This window comes from Delphinapterus leucas, unplaced genomic scaffold (genome assembly GCF_059928025.1).
Source record: "Delphinapterus leucas isolate spDelLeu-1000000601 "Yukka" unplaced genomic scaffold, BTC_Dleu_Yukka2 spDelLeu_asBTCV2_sq25, whole genome shotgun sequence".
NCBI classification, from domain to species: Eukaryota; Metazoa; Chordata; class Mammalia; order Artiodactyla; family Monodontidae; genus Delphinapterus; species Delphinapterus leucas.
This window is the reverse complement of record NW_028322234.1, coordinates 11,719,148-11,742,853: the sequence shown is the minus strand read 5'-3', so window position 1 is coordinate 11,742,853 and position 23,706 is coordinate 11,719,148. Positions and strand designations below refer to the sequence as shown.

General features: G+C 46.8%; 1 protein-coding gene across 9 annotated transcripts in view; it reads left to right on the top strand.

Annotated features, from left to right (window-relative positions):
- The window catches only part of SMARCA4 (SWI/SNF related BAF chromatin remodeling complex subunit ATPase 4), a 107,758-nt gene that overhangs the window by 20,932 nt on the left and 63,120 nt on the right, over positions 1-23,706 (top strand). For all 9 annotated transcript variants that reach the window (XR_016391502.1, XR_016391501.1, XR_016391505.1 and 6 more), the window contains exons 7-16: positions 1,352-1,478; positions 2,397-2,570; positions 3,931-4,104; positions 5,320-5,487; positions 5,570-5,620; positions 10,446-10,576; positions 10,769-10,826; positions 18,704-18,825; positions 21,044-21,194; positions 22,514-22,677. Coding sequence is in view for 4 of the 9 variants with exons in the window: in XM_089905452.1 (XP_089761578.1) it covers positions 1,352-1,478; positions 2,397-2,570; positions 3,931-4,104; positions 5,320-5,487; positions 5,570-5,620; positions 10,446-10,576; positions 10,769-10,826; positions 18,704-18,825; positions 21,044-21,194; positions 22,514-22,677 (1,320 nt within the window). In the remaining 5 variants the exon portion in view is untranslated. The remainder of the gene's footprint in view (positions 1-1,351; positions 1,479-2,396; positions 2,571-3,930; positions 4,105-5,319; positions 5,488-5,569; positions 5,621-10,445; positions 10,577-10,768; positions 10,827-18,703; positions 18,826-21,043; positions 21,195-22,513; positions 22,678-23,706) is intronic.

Genomic DNA, 23,706 nt, shown 5'->3' with positions numbered 1-23,706 from the left:
AACCTGTTCAGGGCTGGCCTCCCTTGGTGAATGTCAGCTCCATTAGGGGAGGGGGCTGTGCCTTGTTCACCGTAAATCCCCAGCTGCATCAGTAAATCTGTGCCAGTGACTGTCTCCGGAGTGCATCTCCAGCTATGACGTGCCCTGGAGCTCCAGCCCCTGTACCCAGGCGCCTCCCCGCCTGCTCCATCTGGACGGCTTAAAGATGGCCTGTCCAGATGGCCTTACGCCCCCCAGTTTTCCCTTCTCTCTCTGTTCTCATGCAGCAGCTGAATGGACCATGGACCCTTTGGCTCCTTGACCCTCGCTTGTACTCCCTCATCCTCGGTGTCTGGTGAACTCTCTCAGCTCCCTTCCCCCCAACGCTGTTCACCCTGCCATCTGGTCTACACCTCCTCCCTGGCCTCCCTGCTCCCATCCTTCCCTGTGCAGTGTTTCCCACACAGCAGTTTGAATTCTCTTTTTACAATTAATTTATATTAGATCTTTTCCTGGGTTAAAACTGGCTTCCCATTATCCACTGAGTAACCCTTTTCTCTTTAGCCCCTGCCCAGTGCTCTGTCCTCATCTACCTGACTGTCCCGGTTCCTCTTTCTGTTGAACAGGTTAGACTTGTTCCTGCCCCAGGGATTTTGCACATGCTCTGCATGACTCTTCGTGGTTATTTAAGCTTTATTGCCAAGGTCCCCACCTTATAGAGGCCCTGCCCCCCCCGACCCCTCCCCTCCAGGACCCTCCTCAAAGTCCTTCTCCGGAATTACCATAGATACTTAATTTTTTAGCTCCTTTATGGCCTGTCATCCTGATAATGCTGTGAGCTCCATGAGAGCAACAAACAGCCTTATTAGTCTTGTTTAGTTCTGAATCCCTTCACCTGGAATGGTCCCTGGCACACAGTAGGTGCTCAATAAGTGTGTGAAAGACTGAGTAAGGAGATTATCCCATTTGAACTTCAGACCAAGCCTGTAGGGTTGCTCTGAGGGGTCTCCCCACTTCATAGCTGAGGACGCTGAGGCTCGTGGGCTAAGTAGATTCCCAGGGCTCGGATGGAGACCCTGGCCCGCCTGACTCCAGAGGCTGGCTCCCACTGCTGAAATGCCAGAAACCAGCTGCGCCCTGTCAGGTTTCCGGTTTGCTGTGGCTCCCGAGACTTCTGTGGCTGCCCTCCTGCATGTAGTCTGTGTTGTGTGGCATCCTTTTCTCGGCCATCTCTTGTCTTATGGTTCATATCGGCTTCCCTTGAGGGATGGATACTTCTGAGGCTCCAGCTTCAAAGAAAGGGAACAGATGGGTTCCTTGTAAACAGGTGAGACCTCTCATCACCTGTCTTTTTTTTGTCTTTGTGCCCTAGGCTGCAGGCTCGCATCGCACACCGAATTCAGGAACTTGAAAACCTTCCCGGGTCCCTGGCCGGGGATTTGCGAACCAAAGCAACCATCGAGCTCAAGGCTCTGAGGCTGCTGAACTTCCAGAGGCAGGTGGGCGCAGGCGCAGGCCTTTGCTTTCGGAGGAGACTCTTTCTGCCAGCCTTGATGCTTAGATTAAAGAGCCGCTCACTGGGCAGTTATTAAATGTACCCTGACCATTAAAGCCGCTGTGCCAGGACTTCCCTAGTGGTCCAGTGGTTAAGACTTCACCTTACAATGCAGGGAGTGCAGGTTCGATCTCTGGTCAGGGAGCTAAGATCCCACATGCCTCTCGGCCAAAAAACGGAAACATAAAAAAACAGAAGCAGTATTGTAACAAATTCAATAAAGACTTTAAAAATGGTCCACATCAAAAAAATCTTAAAAAACAAAAGTCGCAGTGCCCAAGCACACTTGTTAGCTCACTGTCCCCCTTCCTTTCCATGTCCTGCCCAGTGGAGGGACATTGGGCTGAATAAGTGTGGGCCTTCCCTAAGGTGGCAGTGGCTAGCTTGAAGCAGTGTACTTAGATGGGTCTATTTATTTCTTTTTTTTTAAAATTTTATTTTATTTGGCCATGCTGTGCAGCATGTGGGGTCTTAGTTCCCCGACCAGGGATCAAACCCGTGTCCCCTGCATAGGGAGCGCAGAGTCTTGGCCACCCGACCACCAGGGAAGTCCCTAGATGGGTCTAATTTCTAAGGGTCCTTTACTTTTGAACGACCAATAAGGAAGTTTGTTTGTGGTTGAGGGAGGGCAAAGCTGGAGACCTGAAGGCCTGAGCATAGGGCTGTCTGCTGGATGTCCAGAAGCAGCTCTCTCCTACCCTGTGCGTGCCCCACCTGCGGGCACCCACCGCGGGTTCTCCCCACGCACGCGTTTGTGCTCACGGGTCCTCCTTGCTGCCTGGCTTGCGATATGGAGGTGCGCGTGTTGCGTGGATGTTAGCAAGTTGTGCCCGTCGCCAGTTTCTCCTCTTCCTTCCCAAAGCTGCGGCAGGAGGTGGTGGTGTGCATGAGGAGGGACACGGCCCTCGAGACGGCCCTCAACGCCAAGGCCTACAAGCGCAGTAAGCGGCAGTCCCTGCGCGAGGCCCGCATCACTGAGAAGCTGGAGAAGCAACAGAAGATAGAGCAGGAGCGCAAGCGCCGACAGAAGCACCAGGTGTGTCCCCGCGGCCGCAGGCTTGACCGTGTGCCTGAGTCGTCAGCTCCGCACTGTCGAGTCTTGGTTTTCCTCTCAACACGATGTCCGAGTCTCTTTTCTGTTCATTATAAGAGTGTCCTAGGCACTAAGAATACTTCAGTGGACAAAAACCAAACAGTACGGAAAGGTGGGTCATAATCAAACGCACGTATAACACGTTGGGAGTTAATAGGGTGTAAGGAGACATGAAGCGGGGATAGGGAGTGATGGAGGAGCCCTTTATATAGGACGGTCAGTCAGGGACGGTCTTCCTGAGGATGTGTGGTCTGAGCAGAGCCCCAAGGGAGGAGCTGCACCGACGTGTGGACGAGGCTCTTTGCAGACAGAGGGGAGTGTGCCCCAGTGTTCTGTGAAAAACAATGACCCAGTATAGTCAGAGTGGGGTGAGGGAGGGGGAGGGTGGGAGGAGGTGAGAATGGGGAGGTGATGGGCAGAGCGTGCAGGGCCCTGTGGGCCGGGAGGATGACTTGGGCTTATGCTGTGAGTGAGGTGGGAGCCACGGAGGGTCCTAATCCATGGAGGGTCCTCAGTCAGTGATCTGACTGAGGTTGTTACAAGATCCGTCAAGGAGACCAAAATCTCTACTCAAGTAGGATTTGGGGTGATTCTGTTTGTTCATTCATTTATGTTTTCTAAAGTTTGCCTCCAAACAGTGTCTGTTACTGGCATAGTTTAAAATAACAGAGAAGTCAATATTCAGTGTTAACTGCTGTTAATATCTTGGTATATTATTCTGACCTTTTTTGTCTATATACATATAGTAATCAAAAGTTAAACAGCTGCCTTTAAAAAATATATATATGCACATTGAGCTGTTTAAAGTATTATTGAAGCATGATTTTAACGTATGTGTTGTAGTTCATCTCAGTGTGCCCAGCATCCCGTGATTTATGAAACTGTTTCCCTGTTTGGGGACATGCAGCGTACTCTCAGCTTTCCAGTGTTAAAAGTAACACTGGGATAGGCATTCTTGTCCTTGAGTTTTTGGGCCAATCTCTGCTATTTTCCTTAAAATAAATCGCTAGCAGTGAATGATTTGGTGGGAGGGTGGGTGCATTTTGCAGCGGGTGGCAGACACTGCCAGGTTTCTCAGCCACGGCATTTGCCCCATCTGCTGTGCATGGGGGGGGGGGTTCCTTTTCACCACACAGTCCACGCAGAGAATGTTGGGCCTCGTAGGCAGACAGTGTCTCGGTATCGTTTTGGTTGCATCCCCTTGGTTTTCACCAAGCCCCCTTTAAAGTTTCGTCTCACTTGGGGTGACACCACGGCAACTCCTCTCCCATAGTCAGTCTGCTCTTCTGTGTGCGTCCTGCAGGAATACCTCAACAGCATTCTTCAGCACGCCAAGGATTTCAAAGAATATCACAGGTCGGTCACAGGCAAAATCCAGAAACTCACGAAGGCGGTGGCCACATACCACGCCAACACTGAGCGGGAACAGAAGAAGGAGAATGAAAGAATCGAGAAGGAGAGAATGCGGAGGCTCATGGTACAGTTGGCCATCATGACCCGGGTCCCTTCACGCGGGTGCTGGGTGTTGCAGGCATGCGGGCGGATCAGCAGCCCAGGGTTACGCCGGGGCATTTTGGTGCTCAGAGTTGGAGGCAGGACAGAGAAAGAAAGGGCTTGGGTTTGGGAGTCTGAAAGACCTGACTCCAGACCTTTGCCCACTCACTGACCATCGGTGACCGCGTGACTTCAGCTGGTTAACTGGCTGGTCTGTGCCCTCTGGAAGGTGGAGGTGGCACCCCTCCCGGTGGAGGAGCCGCCGATGGTGTGAGCCTGACCTGCCACCCCACCCTTCCCGTCTGACCATGTATTATTCGAGGAGGGTTCTCTGACCGGGCCGATATTGACAGGCACTGCTGAGTGGACAGGGCCACGTTAGTACGAAGGAGAGTCCCTGCCCTGCTGGGGCTCATGCTGGCCCTAGAGAGACGGATGCCCAAGCGAGACAGACAAGATAGTTTTGGGTGGTGAAAAGCGCACTGAGGAGAACAAAGCAGGGCCAGGGAGTGGGGATTGACTGGGTGTTATGGGCAGGGTGGGTGTGACCCACGAATGTGGAGATCCAGGGGAAGCACCTCCTGGCAAAGAGGAGCTGAGGGCAAAGGCCCGAGGTGGGAAGAAGCCGTGTGTGAGGCTCAGCCAGTGGCCCCTGGAACAGCGTGGCGGGGGGGCAGAGTGAGGTTGGAGTCCCAGAGGCAGCCACGCGGGGCCTTGCAGGCCACGGGGAGGGCTTTGGATTTAGTTCTGACCATGATGGGGAGCCGAGGGAGGCTGTAAGCTGGGATGGCGGTGGGGGTGGGTGACGTGATCCGATGTGTTCTCAGAAAGCTGGGGTAGACGGTCTGTGGGAGAGCGGTGGCTCGGACAAGGTGGAGAGAAGGGTTGGGATTTGGGTGTGTTTGTGGACATAGGGGACAGAGCTTTTAAATGGCCCTTGGCAGGACCATGTCTGTCCAGCAGGTCCCCAAGGAGCCTGGCCCGGGGTGGGGACTGGGGAAGTTCTGAAGGGGAGTCAGTAGTTATGTGAAAGGTGTGAATATAGCGCAGCCCTGGGTGTGAGCTCAGTGCTCCCTAAATGTGGGTCCGGCTGCTGGTTAACTGCAGCCCCGCGGGCTTCTTGAGTCTGGTTTGCCCGCCCTGGGTGCTGGTGGACGAGCGTGTCATGGGCACGCGCCATAACCACACGCTTCTGCAGGCCGAGGACGAGGAAGGGTACCGCAAGCTCATCGACCAGAAGAAGGACAAGCGCCTGGCCTACCTCCTGCAGCAGACGGACGAGTACGTGGCTAACCTCACGGAGCTGGTGCGGCAGCACAAGGCCGCCCAGGTCGCCAAGGAAAAGAAGAAGAAGAAGAAAAAGAAGGTGCGCCCCTCGGTGGGACTGGAGTGGCTGTGTGACTCGGCCTCCCCGGTCGGGGGGTGACTGACTGTCTCTTTCCTTCCAGAAGGCAGAAAACGCTGAAGGACAGACACCTGCAATCGGACCTGATGGCGAGGTGAGGAACCAGGGGTTTCTTCTGTGGAAATGCCAGCCCAGCCCCAGAGGTTAGGTCTATTTCATCCTTAAAAAAATTTTTTTTTCCTTTGAAATTATAAAAGTATATGACAATGGTAAAAATCCACATAGGTCCCCTGCCGCACTCCACCCTTCCTCGCTCCCACTGCCCAGAGAGAATATTGTTTACTACTGGGTGCGTTTCCTTCCAGAGCTTTTTCTATGCACGTGCTGTTATTTATTTCTCAGTTTTCCCTTTAAAGTTTCAGGCTCACAGGACAGGTGTAAGAACAGTGCAGAGAGTTCCTGCATACTCTTCACCCAGATTCCCACTTTTCACGTGTCATCATTTTTTCCTAAACCATTTGAGGGTCAGATGCACACGTGAGGGCTTTTTACCCCTCTGTGTGTTTCAATGTGTACATCCTAAAAGCAAGGCTGTTCTTTTCCACAACTGTACAATGATCAAAACCAGGAAATGAACATTGACGCAATACTGTGATCTAATTCACAGCCCTTGTTAAGGTTTCACAATTGACCCTCCAGTGTCCTTCACAGCAACAGAAAACCCTGGAGTGACGCCGGGTCCTTCTCCGTGCGTCATATCAGGAGTGTGTGGCGTAGATTTCTTCCCCCACTGGTGATATTGACCTTTTGGTGGCCGCCAAGGTGCCTCCAGCTGTAAAGATTAAGTACCTTGTGCAGAGATACTCAGACTATGTAAAGATAACGTGATTCCTCAAACTTTCATCGGCTGTTTCATCATCCGTTGCCTTTGCCTGTATCAGTTTTTGCCATAATGGTTACAAAATGGTGATGTTTTTTCCCTCGTCTTTTCTTCTGCATTTATTAGTTGACTTTCTGCAGGAAGGAAAAGCCTTCCCTTCTTTTTTATTTGGCTTGTTCATAGTTTGGCAACCCTTGGTACTGACTCATGGATTCTTAGTTAGTTTAATGGATTTACTTAGTTTAATCCTGCACAATTATTATGTATTTTGATGCTCAAATTGTTCCATTTTGGACCAGTAGGAACGCCTTCACATTGGCTTCTGCCTGCTTTTGATGTGTCCCCATCGTTCTTTGAGGGGTTTCTGACTTCCTTGCACACGAAAATGGCCCAGGCTCATCTTCTGCTTTCTCTGTCTGAGTCCTGGACTCGGTCATTTCTCCAAGGAGCCCTGATTCCTTTAGTCAGAGAAGAATATTTGGAAACCATGATCTAGATGTGTTCATTGCTACTGAGTTGTCATTGCTTCTGGGCCCTCTCAGTGGACAGATCTAGGAAACAGATGTGTGTATGCACACATATCCACCTTGCTAGTTATATATATTAACTAGTTATTGTAGTATTAAAAATACTGAGGTCACACTGATACTTCCAATTCTAATCCAGTACCACGGGGTTCTTTCTCTCCTTCTCCCTGTTCACGTTATAATAGCCCAAAACCTGACCCCCATCTGCCATGAGATAGGCCCTCATTTCCTCAGTCCTAGACTGTGCAGGAAGTACATTCAGAATGGCTAACATGTACCCCTCTGCAAAAGAAACCTCCTAGCTAGGGGCTTCCCTGGTGGCACAGTGGTTAAGAATCCGCCTGCCAGTGCAGGGCACACGGGTTCGAGCCCTGGTCCGGGAAGATCCCACATGCTGCGGAGCAACTAAGCCTGTACACCACAACTACTGAGCCTGCGCTCTAGAGCCCTTGAGCCACAACTGCTGAGGCTACATGCCACAACTACTGAAGCTCGTGCACCTAGAGCCCATGCTCCACAACAAGAGAAGCCACTACAGTGAGAAGCCCGCGCACCGCAACGAAGGGTAGCCCCTGCTCCCCGCAGCTAGAGAAGGCATGCATGCAGCAACGAAGACCCAATGCAGCCAAAAATAAATAAATAAAATAAATAAATTTATAAAAAAATAAAAAGAAAGAAACCTCCTAGCTAGAGGTCAGTGTTTGTCTGAAGTTGAAAGTACATGCTCCAGATACTGCATTCAGAAGATTAGTTCTCCCCTTGTGCCCCCGTTAGTGAGGCTCCCCCCAACGCTTGTTGGTTTTATTTATTTACTCCTCATTTCTTTATTTAGGATGTGAAATACTAGCCTGGTTCCAAAAGTCAGAACCGTGCAGTGAGGCCCACTCAGAGAGGGGTTGCTGTCCCCACACACGAGCCTTTTAGTCTTTTCCACGGCACTCTTGTCCGCCTCCTCTCGGTTAACACACTAGTGTGAAAGAAGGCTGCATAGTGAGGTGTGAATACAAGGTGTGGCCTTTACCACCTCCTCCAACCCCTCCTCAGTCCCCCTTCCCAGAGAGAAACCTGAGTAACCTTCGGTGTGTTTGCTCTGGGACCTTTTCCGTACCTGTGTCTCCAGGTGGTTTTCTTTTCCCCGCCTGGTATTGTATCTGAGTCTTTCCAAGTTAGCTCATGTACAGTTACCTGACTCTTTCTAATGCCACCGTATTAGAGAGGTGGCTAGTGCTTGCTTCTCTGACTTATAAATGTAATACTTCTAGGAAAAAAATGATAATGATAACATGAAACGTAAATGTAATGATAACATGAAAAGTAGAAGCCCCCATGGTGCCTGTTCTCTCACAAGCATGCATGTTGATCCCTGGTTGATGTCTCTCTCTGTATCTTTCCAGAAACCTTGGTGCTTATATTCTCTTTGTTTTGTTTTGGGACCATTTGGGTCAGTCTACACATAGCAAGACTTTTCCTGCTTAGCAGGTATCTTGGACCACTTTCCATATCAAGCAATTAGTTCTTTCATTTTATTGTATTGATGTACTAGGATCTCTTTCATCGTTCAGATTGATAGCTATCTAAGTTGCTTCCCATCTGTAGCTGTTAGATCCTGCACTGAACAGCTCTGATGGACCACCATATGTCCCCTCCCCTATGGGTGGCTATTTCCATCGTTTCCTTTCTTTCTATCCCACACATTGTTGTAATGAGCCCCCTTGCTCTCTTAGCTGGACTGCCATAACAAAACACCATAGCCTGTGTGGCTTTTTTTTTTTTTTTAACCACATGGCACATGGGATCTTAATTCCCCGACCGGGAATTGAACCCGCACCCCCTGCAGTGGAAGCACAGAGTCTTAACCACTGGACCTCCAGGGAAGTCCCTTTTGTTGTTTTTGTTCTTGTTTTTGTTTTTTTTTTTGGTAGCCTGCATGGCTTAAACGGCAGAAATATACGTTCTTATAGTTCTGGAGGCTGGAAATTGGAGATCAAGGAGCAGCAAGGTTGGTTCCTGATGAGTACTCTCTTCCCGGCTTGTAGACTGCTGCCTTCTGGCTGTGTCCTCACATGGGGGGAGAGAGAGCAAGCTCTGGTGTTTCTTCTTATAGGGGCACTAATGCCATCCTGAGGGCCCCACCCATATGACCTAATTTAACCCTAATTACCCACCAAGGGCCCCATCTCCAAATACAGTGACATTGGAGAGCTGGGGGTTGGGCATATGAATTTTGGAGGGGACACAGTCCAGTCCGTGGCAGATGGCACGCTTTTTCCTGTTGGCCTGATTCCCAGAAATGAATGACTATAGTGATTAACTCAAATAATATTCTTATTTCACATGATTTTATTTGAAACGTTAAGTTGAATTTTTTAAGAGAAATGTGGGCTGGCATTTTACTACAGTGCTAAGCCTTCACACGGCCATTTGTGGCTTTCAAGGGGGAAGTCACATCACAGGAAAGCGTGACTCGGGGAATTCTGTTGGGGAATCACTGCAGCTGCTCATCCTGTTTAGTAACGGGAACCATCACTTGATGATGGCTGCTGATTGTCCTTGTTCTCACCCAGTGGTTCGCAGCCTTGGCTGAACATCAGAATCAGCTGGGGAGCTTTTGAAAACCAGAGAGGCCCAAGCCTCACCCCAAAGCAGTTCTGTCAGGATTCTGTGTGTGGGGACATCCCGGCATCAGCACCATAACCGCTCTCAGGAAGGACTCAGGGCTGAAAGTCACTGATTGAGGCAGCCTGCAGAGCTCATTCGTGGGGCGTGGGGTTTCAATTCCGCTTCATGGTGGGCCACTTTAAGGGTGAGATTTTAACCTGCATGGAGACTAATCTCTGCTGTGGGTCAGTGTTGATGGAGGGAGGCGTGGGAGGTATAAGTTCCTGGTAGATGCAAACAAAGGTTTCCATCCTCATCCTCGTCCTGAAGGTTTTCACCAGGAAATGTGAAGGAGCTGATGAAGGGGAAAACTTCATCCCAAGTTGATATCTCAGGAAATTGAGGAATTCCGTATTTGTTGCTACAAGGAAGTTTTATTTTTCAAATATTCTAGTTAGCTGTTTAACAGAAAAGAATGAGGACCCTTGTTGAAGTCTACAAATACAATATAACTTGAATAACTCAAGGACCAGAAAAATGGGAATAGCATAGTCACTTGGGTAAAAAAGGAAGGAGAACGTAAGTCCGTGTTCCTTATGTGTGGAATTGATCTGGGAGAACACACGAGAAAATGATGCTGATGGGCGCCTGTGAAGAGAAACTGTTGGGCAGGGGGATAGGGAGGGAGAGTACACACTCTATACTCTTGAATTTGAACTATATGTTACCTATTTGAAAATTAAAATGTGGATATCAGTTCCTTCCAAGAAACAACTGTCATCAATGGGTTATATATATATATTTTTACTGAATGGTTAATATGCAGTTAACCCATCTCCACAACCACCGGTCACATTGGTGTGCTGTTTTCTGGACGTGGAGTTGGGAGGGCACTTCTCCAGTTGGCCATGGTTAGCGGGGCACCAAAGGTATAGACTCTACGGAACCTCAAGTCACACGTGTGACTTTTTCAGCCTCTGGATGAGACCAGCCAAATGAGCGACCTTCCGGTGAAAGTGATCCACGTGGAGAGTGGGAAGATCCTCACGGGCACAGACGCACCCAAAGCAGGGCAGCTGGAGGCCTGGCTGGAAATGAACCCGGGGTGAGTGGGGCTTCATGTTCCAGAGGCAGCCAGGATCCTGAGTCAACGGTCGGCCTCATTCCAGGGGAGCTGGCAGCTGGGGGTGATCCTGTTTACATTTGGAAACAGGCCAATTTGCTAAGGAAAGTGAATCATGCTGGTTCTGAGGAGATTTGTATTAAAATGCTGATTTTTTTTTTTTTTTTTTTTTAGGTATGAAGTAGCTCCAAGATCTGATAGTGAAGAGAGTGGCTCAGAAGAAGAGGAGGAGGTAAGAGTTCATTTCCTGGCTGTCGAGGCCCACAGTGCTGTGTGGTGTGACCTCTACCCACAGCAGGCACAGTGATCCTCTCCCGCTCCAGCCAGGCATCAAAGGGGGCAGGAGATAGGCACACGGGCAGGGCGTGAGGCTGAAAGTTGGTGCTTTAGAGCTGCGCTGTCCAGTACTGTAGCCTCTAGCCACACATGACTGTTTCCACTTTTACTTAATTAAGTAAAATGTAAATGTCCTCACTCATATGTCCTCAGTCGTACGGGCCACATTTCAGGCGCCCAAACAGCTCTCCCCTCCAGAAAATATTGGTATGAAGTAGTGAGCATGAAATCATATACATGTTGGCCCCTTGTAATCTATTCTTTGGCACTGTTACAGATGGTCGCATTTATTGTGTATGTTCTCTAAATCATTTAATTATTCCACGTTATGGTGATTTTTGGATGTTTGCTGGTTGACAAAGCTCTGATGAGAGCCTTGTTCCTCTGTCTGTCCTGGGTGGCCTCCTCGGGAAGGGTGACTCAGAGGGAGCCCGGGGATGCAGTGTCCGAAAGCAGGGCTCGTTTTCCACAGTTAGCATCCAGAAGGGTGCTGTCCTGCACTCCCCCTTCAGCTGGGGTAAGAGTGTCTTACAAGGCTTTAAAAAAGCTTTGGCCACCTCCATAAGATTTTAAAAAGGGAATTTTAATGGGCAGATATTTGCTTATTAAGGTTGAACATGTTTTTAGGTGTTACTATTTAGATTTCTTCTGTGAATGGTTTGCTTCATTTGCCCATTTCTAATCAGTTGTGTTTTTTTTACTGGATTTTTAAGTGTTCTTTATGTATTTACCCCAGCCTGAAATCAGCTTGGTGTTCACCTATATCTCTCTTTTGGTTTGTCCTCTTACCTCTTCAGGTCATCTGGAATTTATTTTGTGTAGGGCTTGAGATGGCGCCCTTTTTTCCCCTTCCCAGTAGTAGCGTTAAGCCAGTTGGTGTACTGTTAGTCCATCCCTTCCCCATTGATCTGTGATGTTTAAAAAAACTAATATTAAAGACACACTGGTGTCTTTTTAGGGTCACATGTTCAGTTTCTTTTTTCTTTTTTCTTAATTTATTTTTCTGGTTTTTATTTTATTTAATATTTTTTTAAATTGAGGTATAGTTGATGTACTGTTCAGGTTCTTTTAAAGTTCTAATAATTCTAAGACCAGTAACATTTTGTTGTAATTTTTTAAACAGCCTTATGGAGATATAATTTACATATGTAAAATGCACCCACAGTAAGAGTATAATTCAGTGATTTTTTTAGTGAATTTATAGAGTTGTGCAATCATTACTCTACACCAGCTTTAGAACGTTTCTGTCACCCCAAATGACATCTCACCCACTTACAGTTTGTTCTCGCCCCCTCCTCCAGCCCCAGGAAACCACTGGTCTGCTCTGTCTCTACAGATTTGCCATTTCCGGAATTTCATATAAATGGAATTATACAACATGTAGTATCTTGTGTCTGGCTTATTTTACGTGGCGTGTTTTTGATTTTCATCCATGTTGTCTGTACATCAAAAGTTTGTTTTACATCGCTAATTATTAGAGAAATGCAGATCAAAGCTACAGTGAGGTACCACCTCACACCGGTCAGAATGGCCATCATTAAAAAGTCTACAAATAACAAATGCTGGAGAGGGTGTGGAGAGAAGGGAACCCTCCTATGCTGCTGGTGGGAATGTAAACTGGTGCAGCCACTGTGGAGAATAGTATGGAGCTTCCTCAAAAAACTAAAAATAGAGTTGCCATATGATCCAGCAATCCCACCCCTGGGCATTTATCTGGACAAAACTATAATTCAAAAAGATACATGCATCCCTCTGTTCATAGCAGCACTATTTAGCAGCAAGGTCCTACACTTAGGAAACTATATTTAATATCCTGTAATAAACCATAATGGAAAAGCAAAAAAAAAGAAAATATCCTATGCTTTGAAGGTGTAGATTTAACCCTTATATGCATATTTCCAAACCTATCAAACTCAACTTATCAAAATTTTTGATTAGATATGTACATTTTACTCTAAGTAATTTCTATCTCAATTAAAAAATATTTTTAAAATAAATGGAGAAACCATTAATAAAAGTTAAGGTCTTAAAAAAAAAGTTTGCTTTATTCCTGAGTCATGTTCCATTGTATAGATATACCACACTTTGTTTACCCATACACCAATTGGTGGGCATTTGCGTTTTTTCCCATTTTCTGCTATTATGAATAACATTGCTGTGAACATTCACATGCATGTCCTTGTGTGGACATACGTTTTCATTTCTCTTTGGGTAGATACTTAGGAGTGGCATTGCTGGGTCATATGATAAGTTTATGTTTAACTTTTTAAGGAATTGACAAACTATTGCCTGAAGTAGTTGTACCTTTTCACAGGTTCCAGTTTCTCCATATCCTTGTCAACGCTTGGCGTTATCTGTTCTTTACATTATATAGCCATCCTTGTGGGTGTGTAGTGGTATCTTGTGGTTTTACTTTGCATTTTCCTAGTAAATAATGATGTTGAGCATCTTTTCAAATGTTTATGCACCATTCAGATATCTTCTTTGGTGAAAATCTGTTGAAATCTTTTGCCCATTTTTAATTCAGTTGTTTGTTATCTCATCAGTGAGTCGTAAGAATTCTTTATATATTCTTGATACGTGTCCCTGATCAGATATGTAGCTTGCAAACATCTTCTCCCAGTCTGTTTGCTTTTCTTTTCCCTCAGTGATGTCTTTTGAAATGCAAAAATGTTTCATTTTGATGAAATCCATTTATCGATTTTTTCTTTTATGAATTGTGCCTTTGGTGTTGTATCTAAGAGCTGTTTGAAGTCACGAAGGTTTTTCTCTTATGTTTTCTTCTAGAAGTTTTATATTTAAGCTCTCACATTTAGGGTCATAATTGAGTTGATTTCTGTGTATGGTTTGAGGTACAGGTCTAAGTTTGTTTTTTGTTTTTTGTTTTTGCTATGGATAACCTTCTTACCCAGCACCAGTTGATGAACAGACTGTTCTTTCTCCCATGAATAGTCTTGGTAACTTTGTGGGAAATCAGTTGACCATAAAATTAAGGGTTTGTTTCTGATGCTCAGTGTTTTCCTGTTGATTAGTATGTCTGTGTTTGTGCCACTATCACACTGTCTTGTATTACAAGTTTTGAAATCAGGTAGTGTTAGTCCTCCAGCTTGTTTGCTCTATTGGCTATTCTAGGTACTTTGTATTCCCATATACACTTTAGGATCAGCTCATCAGTTACTACAAAAAGGCTTGCTGGGATTTTTGTTGAGATTGTCTTGAATATAGAGATCAGTTTTGGGAGAATCACGTCCTAACAATATTTAGTTTTCCAGTCCATGAACATGAGATGTCTATTTATTTTGATCATCTTTAATTTCTCTTAGCAATAATTTGTAGTTTTCAGAGTATAGGTTTTGCTTTTTTTGTTGTTAAATTTATTCTTAAATATTTTCTTCCTTTTCTGCTGCTATGAATAGAATTGTTTCCTTGGTTTTATTTTTTGATGTGTTGTTGCTATTACATGGAAATACAATTTTATATGTATATTTTTAAAATGTTAATCTCGTGTTCTGCGCACTTGCTGAACTCATATTGGTAATTCCAATAGGGTTTTTTGTTTGTTTGTTTGATTCCTTAGGATTTTCACATGCAGGATTATGTCATTCATAAATAACCATAATTCTTCAATACTTCTTCCTTTCCCCTCTGTGTGCCTTTAATCTTTAATTTCCTTCCCTTGCCTTATTGCAAGATCCTCCAGTACAATGTTGAATAGAAGTGTCTAGAGCAGATATCCTTAGTTTGTTTTTGATCTTAAGGGTTATGCAGTTAGTCTGTCACTATTGTTTGGTGCTAGCTGTAGATTTTTCATGGATGCCCTTTATCAGGTTGAGTAAATCCTCTTCTGTTCCTAGTTTATTGAGAGTTTTTAGCATGTGTGAGCTAGATTTTATCTCATACTTTTTCTATTAAGTTGATCATTTGATTTCTTTTAAATTTATTAATTTTTATTTTTGGCTGTGTTTGGTCTTCGTTGCTGCGTGCGGGCTTTCTCTAGTTGCAGTGAGTGGAGGCTACTCTTCGTTGTGGTGCGCAGGCTTCTCATTGCGGTGGCTTCTCTTGTTGCAGAGCACAGGCTCTAGGGGCGTGGGCTTCAGTAGTTGTGGCACGTGGCCTCAGTAGTTGTGGCTCAAGGGCCTAGTTGCTCCCCGGCGTGTGGGATCTTCCCTGACTAGGGCTTGTACCCGTGTCCCCTGCACTGGCAGGCGGATTCTTAACCACTGCTCCAACAGGGAAGTCCCTGATTTTTTTTTTAATTTAAATTATTTTTTTTAATTAATTAATTAATTTATTGGCTGCATTGGGTCTTCATTGCTGCATGGGGGCTTTCTCCATTTGCAGTGAGCGGGGGCTTTCTCTAGTTGTGGCAAGTGGGGGTACTCTTCGTTGCAGTGCACGGGCCTCTCATTGCACTGGTCTCTCTTGTGGTGGAGCATGGAATTTAGGCACGTGGGCTTCAGCAGTTGTGGCACGTGGGCTCAGCAGTTGTGGCTCACAGGCTCAGTAGTCATGGCGCACGGGCCTAGTTGCTCCGCGGCATGTGGGATCATCCTGGACCAGGGCTCCAATCCGAGTCCCCTGCATTGGCAGGTGGATTCTTAACCACTGCGCCACCAGGGAAGTACAAATTTTTACTATATTTTTAAAGTTATTTTCTTTGTAGTTGCTCCAGGGATTATGATATGCATCTTAATTTATCATCATATGCTTCAGGTTAATACTAACTACATTCTGGTAAAATATGGAAATTTTGTTCTAGCTTAGCTCCATTTGTTCTTCTCCCTTTGTGCTCTTATTGTCACATATGTTACATCTATATATGTTATAAACCCAACAATACCGTCTTCTAATTAATACCTGATATAATCTTATGACTTAGTCTAAAGAAGTTGGAAAAGAAGAAATAAGGGAAAATATATTTATAGAGTCTTTTATATTGATACATGCATTTACCATTTCTGATGTTTTTTATTTCTCCATATGGATTCAATTTACTATCACCTATCATTTCCTTTCAGCTTGAAAGACTTTTTTTTTAAAACCATTTTTTAAAATCAAAGTATAATTTACAATGTTGTGTTAGTTTCAGGTGTACAGCAAAGCAGTTCAGTTATACGTGTGTGTGTGTATGTGTATTCTTTTTCAGATTCTTTTCCATTACAGGTTATTGCAAGATATTGAATATATTGAAAGATTTCTTTTACCATTTATTATAAGGCATGTCTGCTAGCAGCAGATTCTCTCAGCCTTTGTTTTTCTGGGAATGTATTTCTTTAGCTTTCATTTTCAAAGATAGTGTAGCTGGACATAGAATTCTTTGTTGACAGTCTTTTTCCTTTTGAATATGTCATTCCACTACTTTCTGGTCTCCTGTTTCAGATGAAAGTCTAGCTACTAATTATATGGATGCTCCTTTGTACTTGATGATTCATTTTCTCTTTCTTGCTTCCAAGATTTTCTGTTTGTCTTTGGGTTTTAGAAGTTTGTGAACTCTCTCTTTGTGTTTATTCTCGTTAGTGTTTGTTCAGATTCTTGGCTTGGTAGAGTCATGTTTTTCATCAAATTTGGGAAGTTTATCATTTCTGTCTTCTATTGAGACTCTGTATTTGTTGATACATTCTACTTAAAGATGGTTTCCTTTATTTCTTTGAACATATTTACAATAGGTTTGAACACATATATAGTAATAGCTGCTTGTAAGATTGTATGCTAAGTCCAACATCTAGGAACAGAGACAGGCTCAACCGACTGTCTTTTCCCCTGAGTTCTTATCGCATTCTCCTCCTTTTTGTTTGTCTTGTAATGAATGTTTAGTGGAAGGCTATTTTAGCCACTCTGGATTCTGACTTCCACCCCTGTGTGTTCTTTTTGGTGTTTTTGTTTGTTTAGTAAATTATCTAGGCTGAATCTGTGGAATGTTTTCCCAGGGTGTGTGCTGCCTTTGGTGTCTCTGCTCAGTTTATTGTTTTTGTTTTTTTCTCATTTTTAGTTTTAATCCTGGCTCTCTAGGAGTGGGTTGTGTTTCTTCATAACTTAGTAGTCTTCCAGTGATTGGGGAGAGTTTGTACTCAAACACCTTGAGCCAGTAAGGCTTCTTTCTGCAGCCAGTGGATCAGTGTGTGTAGAAGAACACATTCCAAGATTGGGCCATTTTCAAGCCCACCCTGGCTTTTACTTTCTGCTGGGCCCTTTCTCCCTTTCTCGTTTCCTCTGTGCATGTGCACAGCCCTCAGCCAGTAATATGCTTTCCCCACCCATGGCTGAGGTCCTCACCTCCACTGACAGTGCTGCTGGCCTGGGCATCGTCCACTGCTACAAAATGACTAAGTCCCCATCAGCCTCAGCTGCCAGGCCTCATGGCTTGCCCACCCTGGGAGAACTTGCACATCAGAACTGGGAGCTGAGGGTAGGAGAGATGAAAGCACCCCCAAGAAAGAACTCCACAAACTCCCACTCTTCTTGCCCAAGGCTCGGCAGTTTTCTCAGTGTTAATGCTTCTCAGACTCAGGGCTCTGAAATGGTTGCCTGTGCTACTTTTGTCCAGCTTTAAAGTCACTTTTTTTTTTTTTTAAATATAAGTCAGACCTCAGGCAGGGCTGTCAAGCAGCCCCACCTTTCTCCCCACCTACTCCCCAGGAGGACTAAGGGAATTCTTTTTTTAAAAATAAATTTATTTATTTATTTATTTTTGGCCGCGTTGGGTCTTCGTTGCTGCCCGTGGGTTTTCTCTAGTTGCGGCGAGCAGGGGCTACTCTTTGTTGCGGAGCACAGGCTCTACGTGCTCAGGCTTCAGTAGTTGTGGCGCACGGGCTTAGTTGCTCCGTGGCACGTGGGATCTTCCCGGACCAGGGCTCGAACCTGTGTCCCCTGCACTGGCAGGCGGATTCTTAACCACTGAGCCACCAGGGAAGCCCCTAAAGTCACTTTTTGAGGGGAGAATTTGCTGACCCCTTTAATTGGAATTAGCCAGCCTTCCCATTCCTATTTTAATTCCCAGCATGGTAATATCAAGTAGGATAAGTCTTACTGGTTATGATTTTTTTGACCAAAATGTTTGTGCTGTCATTACCTGTTCATTATTCCAAATGATCTGTAAAATTATTTTGCATGCTCCAAAGGAAATCCCACTGGGTTTTGACTGAATAATTTGACAGGTTAATGACAGATACTACTTCTTTTTTTTTTTTAGTTTTATAGCAGTTCCATTATACACACACATTTTGTGTGATTTATACAGGAATACAAGGATGGTTTAATATTGGGAAATGTATTTGTGTGTGTTTTTTCAGTATGTCATACAAAATCCCCTTTATTATCTGCTCAGTAAATGTTGAAAAATCCTTTTAATGAAACACAACACTCATACTTAATATACAGATTTATAGAAAACCTCTTAGTAAACTATGATGCCTTATCATCAGTCTTATTTGACATATTTTAGGCATTTTGGCCATGTCAGTAAAGCTGAAAGTAAATCAAGAGCAATAAATATTGAAGGTTACCTATAAAATGTTTAATACCTAGGAAATCCAAGAGAAGAGAAAAGCTGTTTTAGTAGTATGCATTGTGTACGGGGGGCTGGGTGCAACAGAAGTACAGCATACCCTGAGAGGTCCTTAAAAAGAAGTGTCTGGACTCTGCTAAGAAAACTAAAAATCATATACTGAGCAATTAAAAGCATGACATGTTTGGGGACTGGTAGGAAGAGGGCACGTGGGTTGTAAAAGCATCACTCTGGGGTGACCTGAGGTGAACTGGCTTGTCTCTTGGTAGGAGGAGGAGGAGGAGCAGCCGCAGCCAGCACAGCCTCCCGCCCTGCCCGTGGAGGACAAGAAGAAGATTCCAGATCCAGACAGCGATGACGTCTCCGAGGTGGACGCCCGGCACATCATTGAGTAAGGCATCCCTCCCTCCACCAGCTTCCCGCGAGGTGGCACCGGCAGAAGCTGTTAGAATCCCAGCTTCTCCCTGGACAGCACTGTCCAGCCGGCAGCCGTTGTGGGACCACAAACACCAGATTGACTTACTTCAGATGTCACTGATGTTTGTAGGGGTCGAATGACGTTCCGTCCATTCACGTGGCTCATCCTGTGTTTAAGAGATAGTCGGGGGCTTCCCTGGTGGCACAGTGGTTGAGAGTCCGCCTGCCGATGTGGGGGACACGGGTTCATGCCCCGGTCCGGGAGGATCCCACAGGCCGCGGAGCGGCTGGGCCCGTGAGCCATAGCCGCTGGGCCTGCGCGTCTAGAGCCTGTGCTCCGCAACGGGAGAGGCCACAACAGTGAGAGGCCCGCGTACCGCAAGAAAAAAAAAAAAAAAAAAAACAAAGAGATAGTCGGGGGGCTTCCCTGGTGGCGCAGTGGTTGGGAATCTGCCTGCCGATGCAGGGGACGTGGGTTCAATTCCCTGGTCCGGGAGGTTCCCACGTGCCGCGGAGCAGCTGGGCCCGTGGGCCACAATTACTGAGCCTGCACTCTAGAGCCCGTGGGCCACAACTACTGACCCCGCATGCCACAACTACTGAAGTCCATGCGCCTAGAGCCCATGCTCCGCAACGGGGGAGGCCACCGCAGTGAGAAGCCCGCACACTGCAACGGGGAGTAGCCCCCACTCGCTGCAACTACAGAAAGCCTGCACGCAGCAATGAAGACCCAACACAGCCAAAAATAAAATAAACAAATAAAAAATAAATAAATAAAAAAGAGATAGTCGGGTTTACCACAGAAAGCCGCTTCATGCTTGTGCTCCAGCCCCAGCCCTCCCCATCTCCTCCCTGGAAGAAACTGCTTCCAGCATCGCGTGTCTTCCACACATATTTTGTGCATCAGTAAGCGTGACGTGTATCTGTGTTTTGTTTCATTTGCACGAGTGTATCTGGGACACGGTGTTCTGCCCCTTGCTCCTATGTCTGTGCACACACGGTGTCTCACTCCTCCACATCTGGCCATCCTGTCATGGCATCCCTGTCATGGTCTCACGTTGTGGCCTGAGTCTGGCGGTGGTCATTTAGGTTATTTCTCATCCTTTGCCGTTGTAAGCACAGTTACAATTAACATACCAATTTTATTGTGGCTTACAGTACAGAGTTAATGGATACTCTTAAATAGAGCATTGAGAGTATTATGTATTACATAAGCACTAGGTATGAAGGGAACCACTAGAACAAACATACAGTCTTTTTTTTTTTTTTTTTTTTTTTTGCGGTATGCGGGCCTCTCACTGTTGTGCCCTCTCCCATTGGGGAGCACAGGCTCCGGACCCGCAGGCTCAGCAGCCATGGCTCACGGGCCCAGCCGCTCCGCGGCATGTGGGATCTTTCCAGGCCGGGGCACGAACCGTGTCCCCCGCATCGGCAGGCGGACTCTCAACCACTGCGCCACCAGGGAAGCCCAGACATACAGTCTTTTGAATCCATCAGAAATATATAGGAAAAAACCCTGTAAGCTAGGAAAGCCCAGCTCACTGTGCAGGATTTGTAAGAAGATATAAAAACAAAGCATAGCATAAAACAATATGATAGTTGGATCACATATATCTCTCACATTAATAAAATGTAAATAGTTTAAAGTCATTTTTTAAAAGAATTCCAGGGAGTTCCCCGGCGGTCCAGTGGTTAGGACTCTACACTTTCACTGCTAGGAGCCTGGGTTTGATCCCTGGTTGGGGAACTAAGATCCCGCAAGCCTCGTGGTGCAGCCAAAAAAATAAAATAAAATAATAAAAAGAGTTTTTTTTAATTGAAGAATTCTAGATTAGATTACAAAACAGCCAAAGTATAAATGATTCTGGTTTGTGCAAGGCTGTTGAGTGTACATTTTCCCTTTAACTCTTGAACTCCGGGTAGAGAGGGTGGGCCATGTGACCAGCCTCTGGCTAAAAGTAACATTCCTTCTGTGGTGTGACAGTGACTTGATTCCCGTGGCACCCAGAAGTCTAGTCTTGGGCCCACCTGGATTAGTGTTTGCTGCATTGCCTGTCCTCAGACTGTGCGGCTGCTCTTTGGCTTATCTTCTGGCTCAGGCCATAAAGCTACTCTGCGGAGGTTTGTGTCAGAAGCACATTGTCACAAGTAGGAATGTGTGTCTTCACACGGCCCTTTGATCTTGCTCCCAGGAACGCCAAGCAAGATGTTGATGACGAGTATGGCGTGTCGCAGGCCCTCGCTCGTGGCCTGCAGTCCTATTATGCCGTGGCCCACGCCGTCACCGAGAGGGTGGATAAGCAGTCGGCGCTCATGGTCAACGGCGTCCTCAAGCAGTACCAGGTAGGTTGGAGGGGGCCGTGTCCACATAGCAGTCTCGGCAGAGGGGTTTCCGGGTCGTGGGTGGCTGCTGAAGGCAGGCAGACCTGAGTTCACGGTCCACTCTTTCCCTCTGAGCCTCAGTCTCCTCATCTGTAAAGCAGCTTCATGGTCTGACCAAGAGGAAATGAAATGTTGCAATAAATCTGTATCTGCTGGGTGCTTGATACGTGCCAAGAAGAACAGGAGCACTTTATAGGCTGTTAGCATCTGAATTCCCTCAACCACTCTGAAGTAGGTGCTGTGGTCCTCCGAATTTCATGGGAAGGGGGGGGTTGGAGGGACAACTGAGGAACAGAGAGGTACAGCGATTCCTCAAAATCACACAGTATGGGAATGGCCAAGCCAGAATGGGACCCGGGCGTGGGCCCATGGGTGCTCAGTACATATTTCCTGGAGCTCTGTGCAGCATGAGGCAGCAAGGCAGGAGAGGTTAGCAGCCCTAGACTCGGTCCTTCCTTCTGGGAAATGGGGCAGCAGCCCCTCCTGCCAGCCTCTGAGGGTGAAGTGATGACACCTCTGAAGCTCTTTGTCAGGGTCTGGCCTGGAACAGCCAAGAAATGGAGCTGCTTATAGTAAAAATCTCTTTTCCTGTGGCCCCATATCCCAGGCTCACCTGTAAGCTCCCAAGAGGCAGCTGGTGCTGCTATCCGTGCTGATATCAAGTGCCAAAGGTGAACCCTGTGGCCAGTGGAACTTTCCAGAGACCAGTGTAATCAGAGAGATCAGAACATGGCCAAGACTTAACTTGCTTCATCTGTTATGAAAATTTCCCGATTTTCCCTGAAGACAAGATTCTCTCTAGTTGGCTGTGTTTCAGAAAGCTTCACAAGCTTTGGAAACCTTTCAGTTAATCTTGAAATGCTGTTGAGGCAGTTGTTAGTCATGTGGTGGGCTCATCACCAAGCTCCCCTGAAACCCCAACGCTCTCCTGAGTCCAGTGTCACACGGTTGAGGGCAGGTTGCTCCCGACGTGCTGTGTGGCTTGGTGTCGGGCAGTGACAGACGGACACTGTAACAGTGAGAAGCTTAGCTGTTTAAATGTGCGCCCAGAAAGGACACTTCATATACATCTCTCATTAGCACAGCAACCCTGTGATTTCAGAGACAGGATTGCTGAGGATGAGGCTGAGTGGGAAAGGAGTGGGCTGACTCAGAGCAAAATACCAAGTGAAGATGGCCGCAGGAGGTCCCTGGCTGGGGCAGAACTTGTGAGTCTCCGAAGTGCAGGGAACACCCCCGAACCCAATCTGGGCTTCAGTCCTGGCCGCTTTTCCTTGCAGATCAAAGGCTTAGAGTGGCTGGTGTCCCTGTACAACAATAACCTGAATGGCATCCTGGCTGATGAGATGGGCCTGGGGAAGACCATCCAGACCATCGCTCTCATCACGTACCTCATGGAGCACAAGCGGATCAACGGGCCCTTCCTCATCATAGTACCTCTCTCGTGAGTGTGCCCACCCCAGGTGACGGGAGTGCCCACCACCCGAGGTCACCAGCAGCCCGGCCTGGGCTCAGACGCCTGTGTGTTAGTTTGCTTGGGCCACCCTCACGAAGGACCACAGCCTGGGTGGCTTAAACAATAGGAACTATTTCCCGGGAGGCCACAAGTCTGAGAACAAGGTGTCAGCAGGGCTGGTTTCTCCCTAGGCCTCTCTCCTGGCCTTGTGGATGGCCATCTTCTCCCTGTGTCTTCACACTGGCCTTCCTTCTATGTGTGTCTGTGCCCTAATTCCCTCTTCTTATAACAAAGTTATACCCGTCATGGATTAGGGCTTGCCCCAATGACCGTGTTTTTACTTCATTACCTCTTTAAAGACTCTATTTCCAAATATAGTCACGTTCTGGGGTGCTGGGCATGAAGATGTCAACATACAAATCTGGGGGGGACACAACTCAGCCCATAGCCACCTGCCTTTCGTGTCAAGGCTCAGGATAGAAGGGCAGGTGATGGAGTGCCTGTCCATGATTCCTGTTGGGGCAGCTCTCACAGGATGTCCTTGGTGTCCTCTTCAGGCCCCACAATGAGCAAATTCCACACAAGGTTGTCACAGGAGTAAGATAACTGCCCACTAGAAATGTGGGAGTGGAACCATTTGTGCAGACACTGTCCACTTACTGCTGGGGCACCGAGCCCTGTCGATCGCGTCCCAGCCTGGTCCAGGCACCACAGGCGCTCAGGTGGCATCTGGATACCCAAACGGCGTCCAGAGGAGGCTCTCTCACTTGCCACCTCTTGGTACCGTTGGTCTTTTCCTCCCAGCAGGCACCCTTCCAGGGGCCAGGATTTCTCAGGCCATCTGGGCATCCCTCTTCCCAGCTCTGCATGTGTCACAAAATGGTTCTCCTGTTCCCAGGTTTTTTCCAGAAGTCCCAGGACTGGCTGTCATTGACCCAGTTCAGGTCACATGTTAGGCAACAGTCCAGTCATGGGCCTGGGGGATGGTCTGCTCTGATGTGGCCAGGCCTCTGTGTG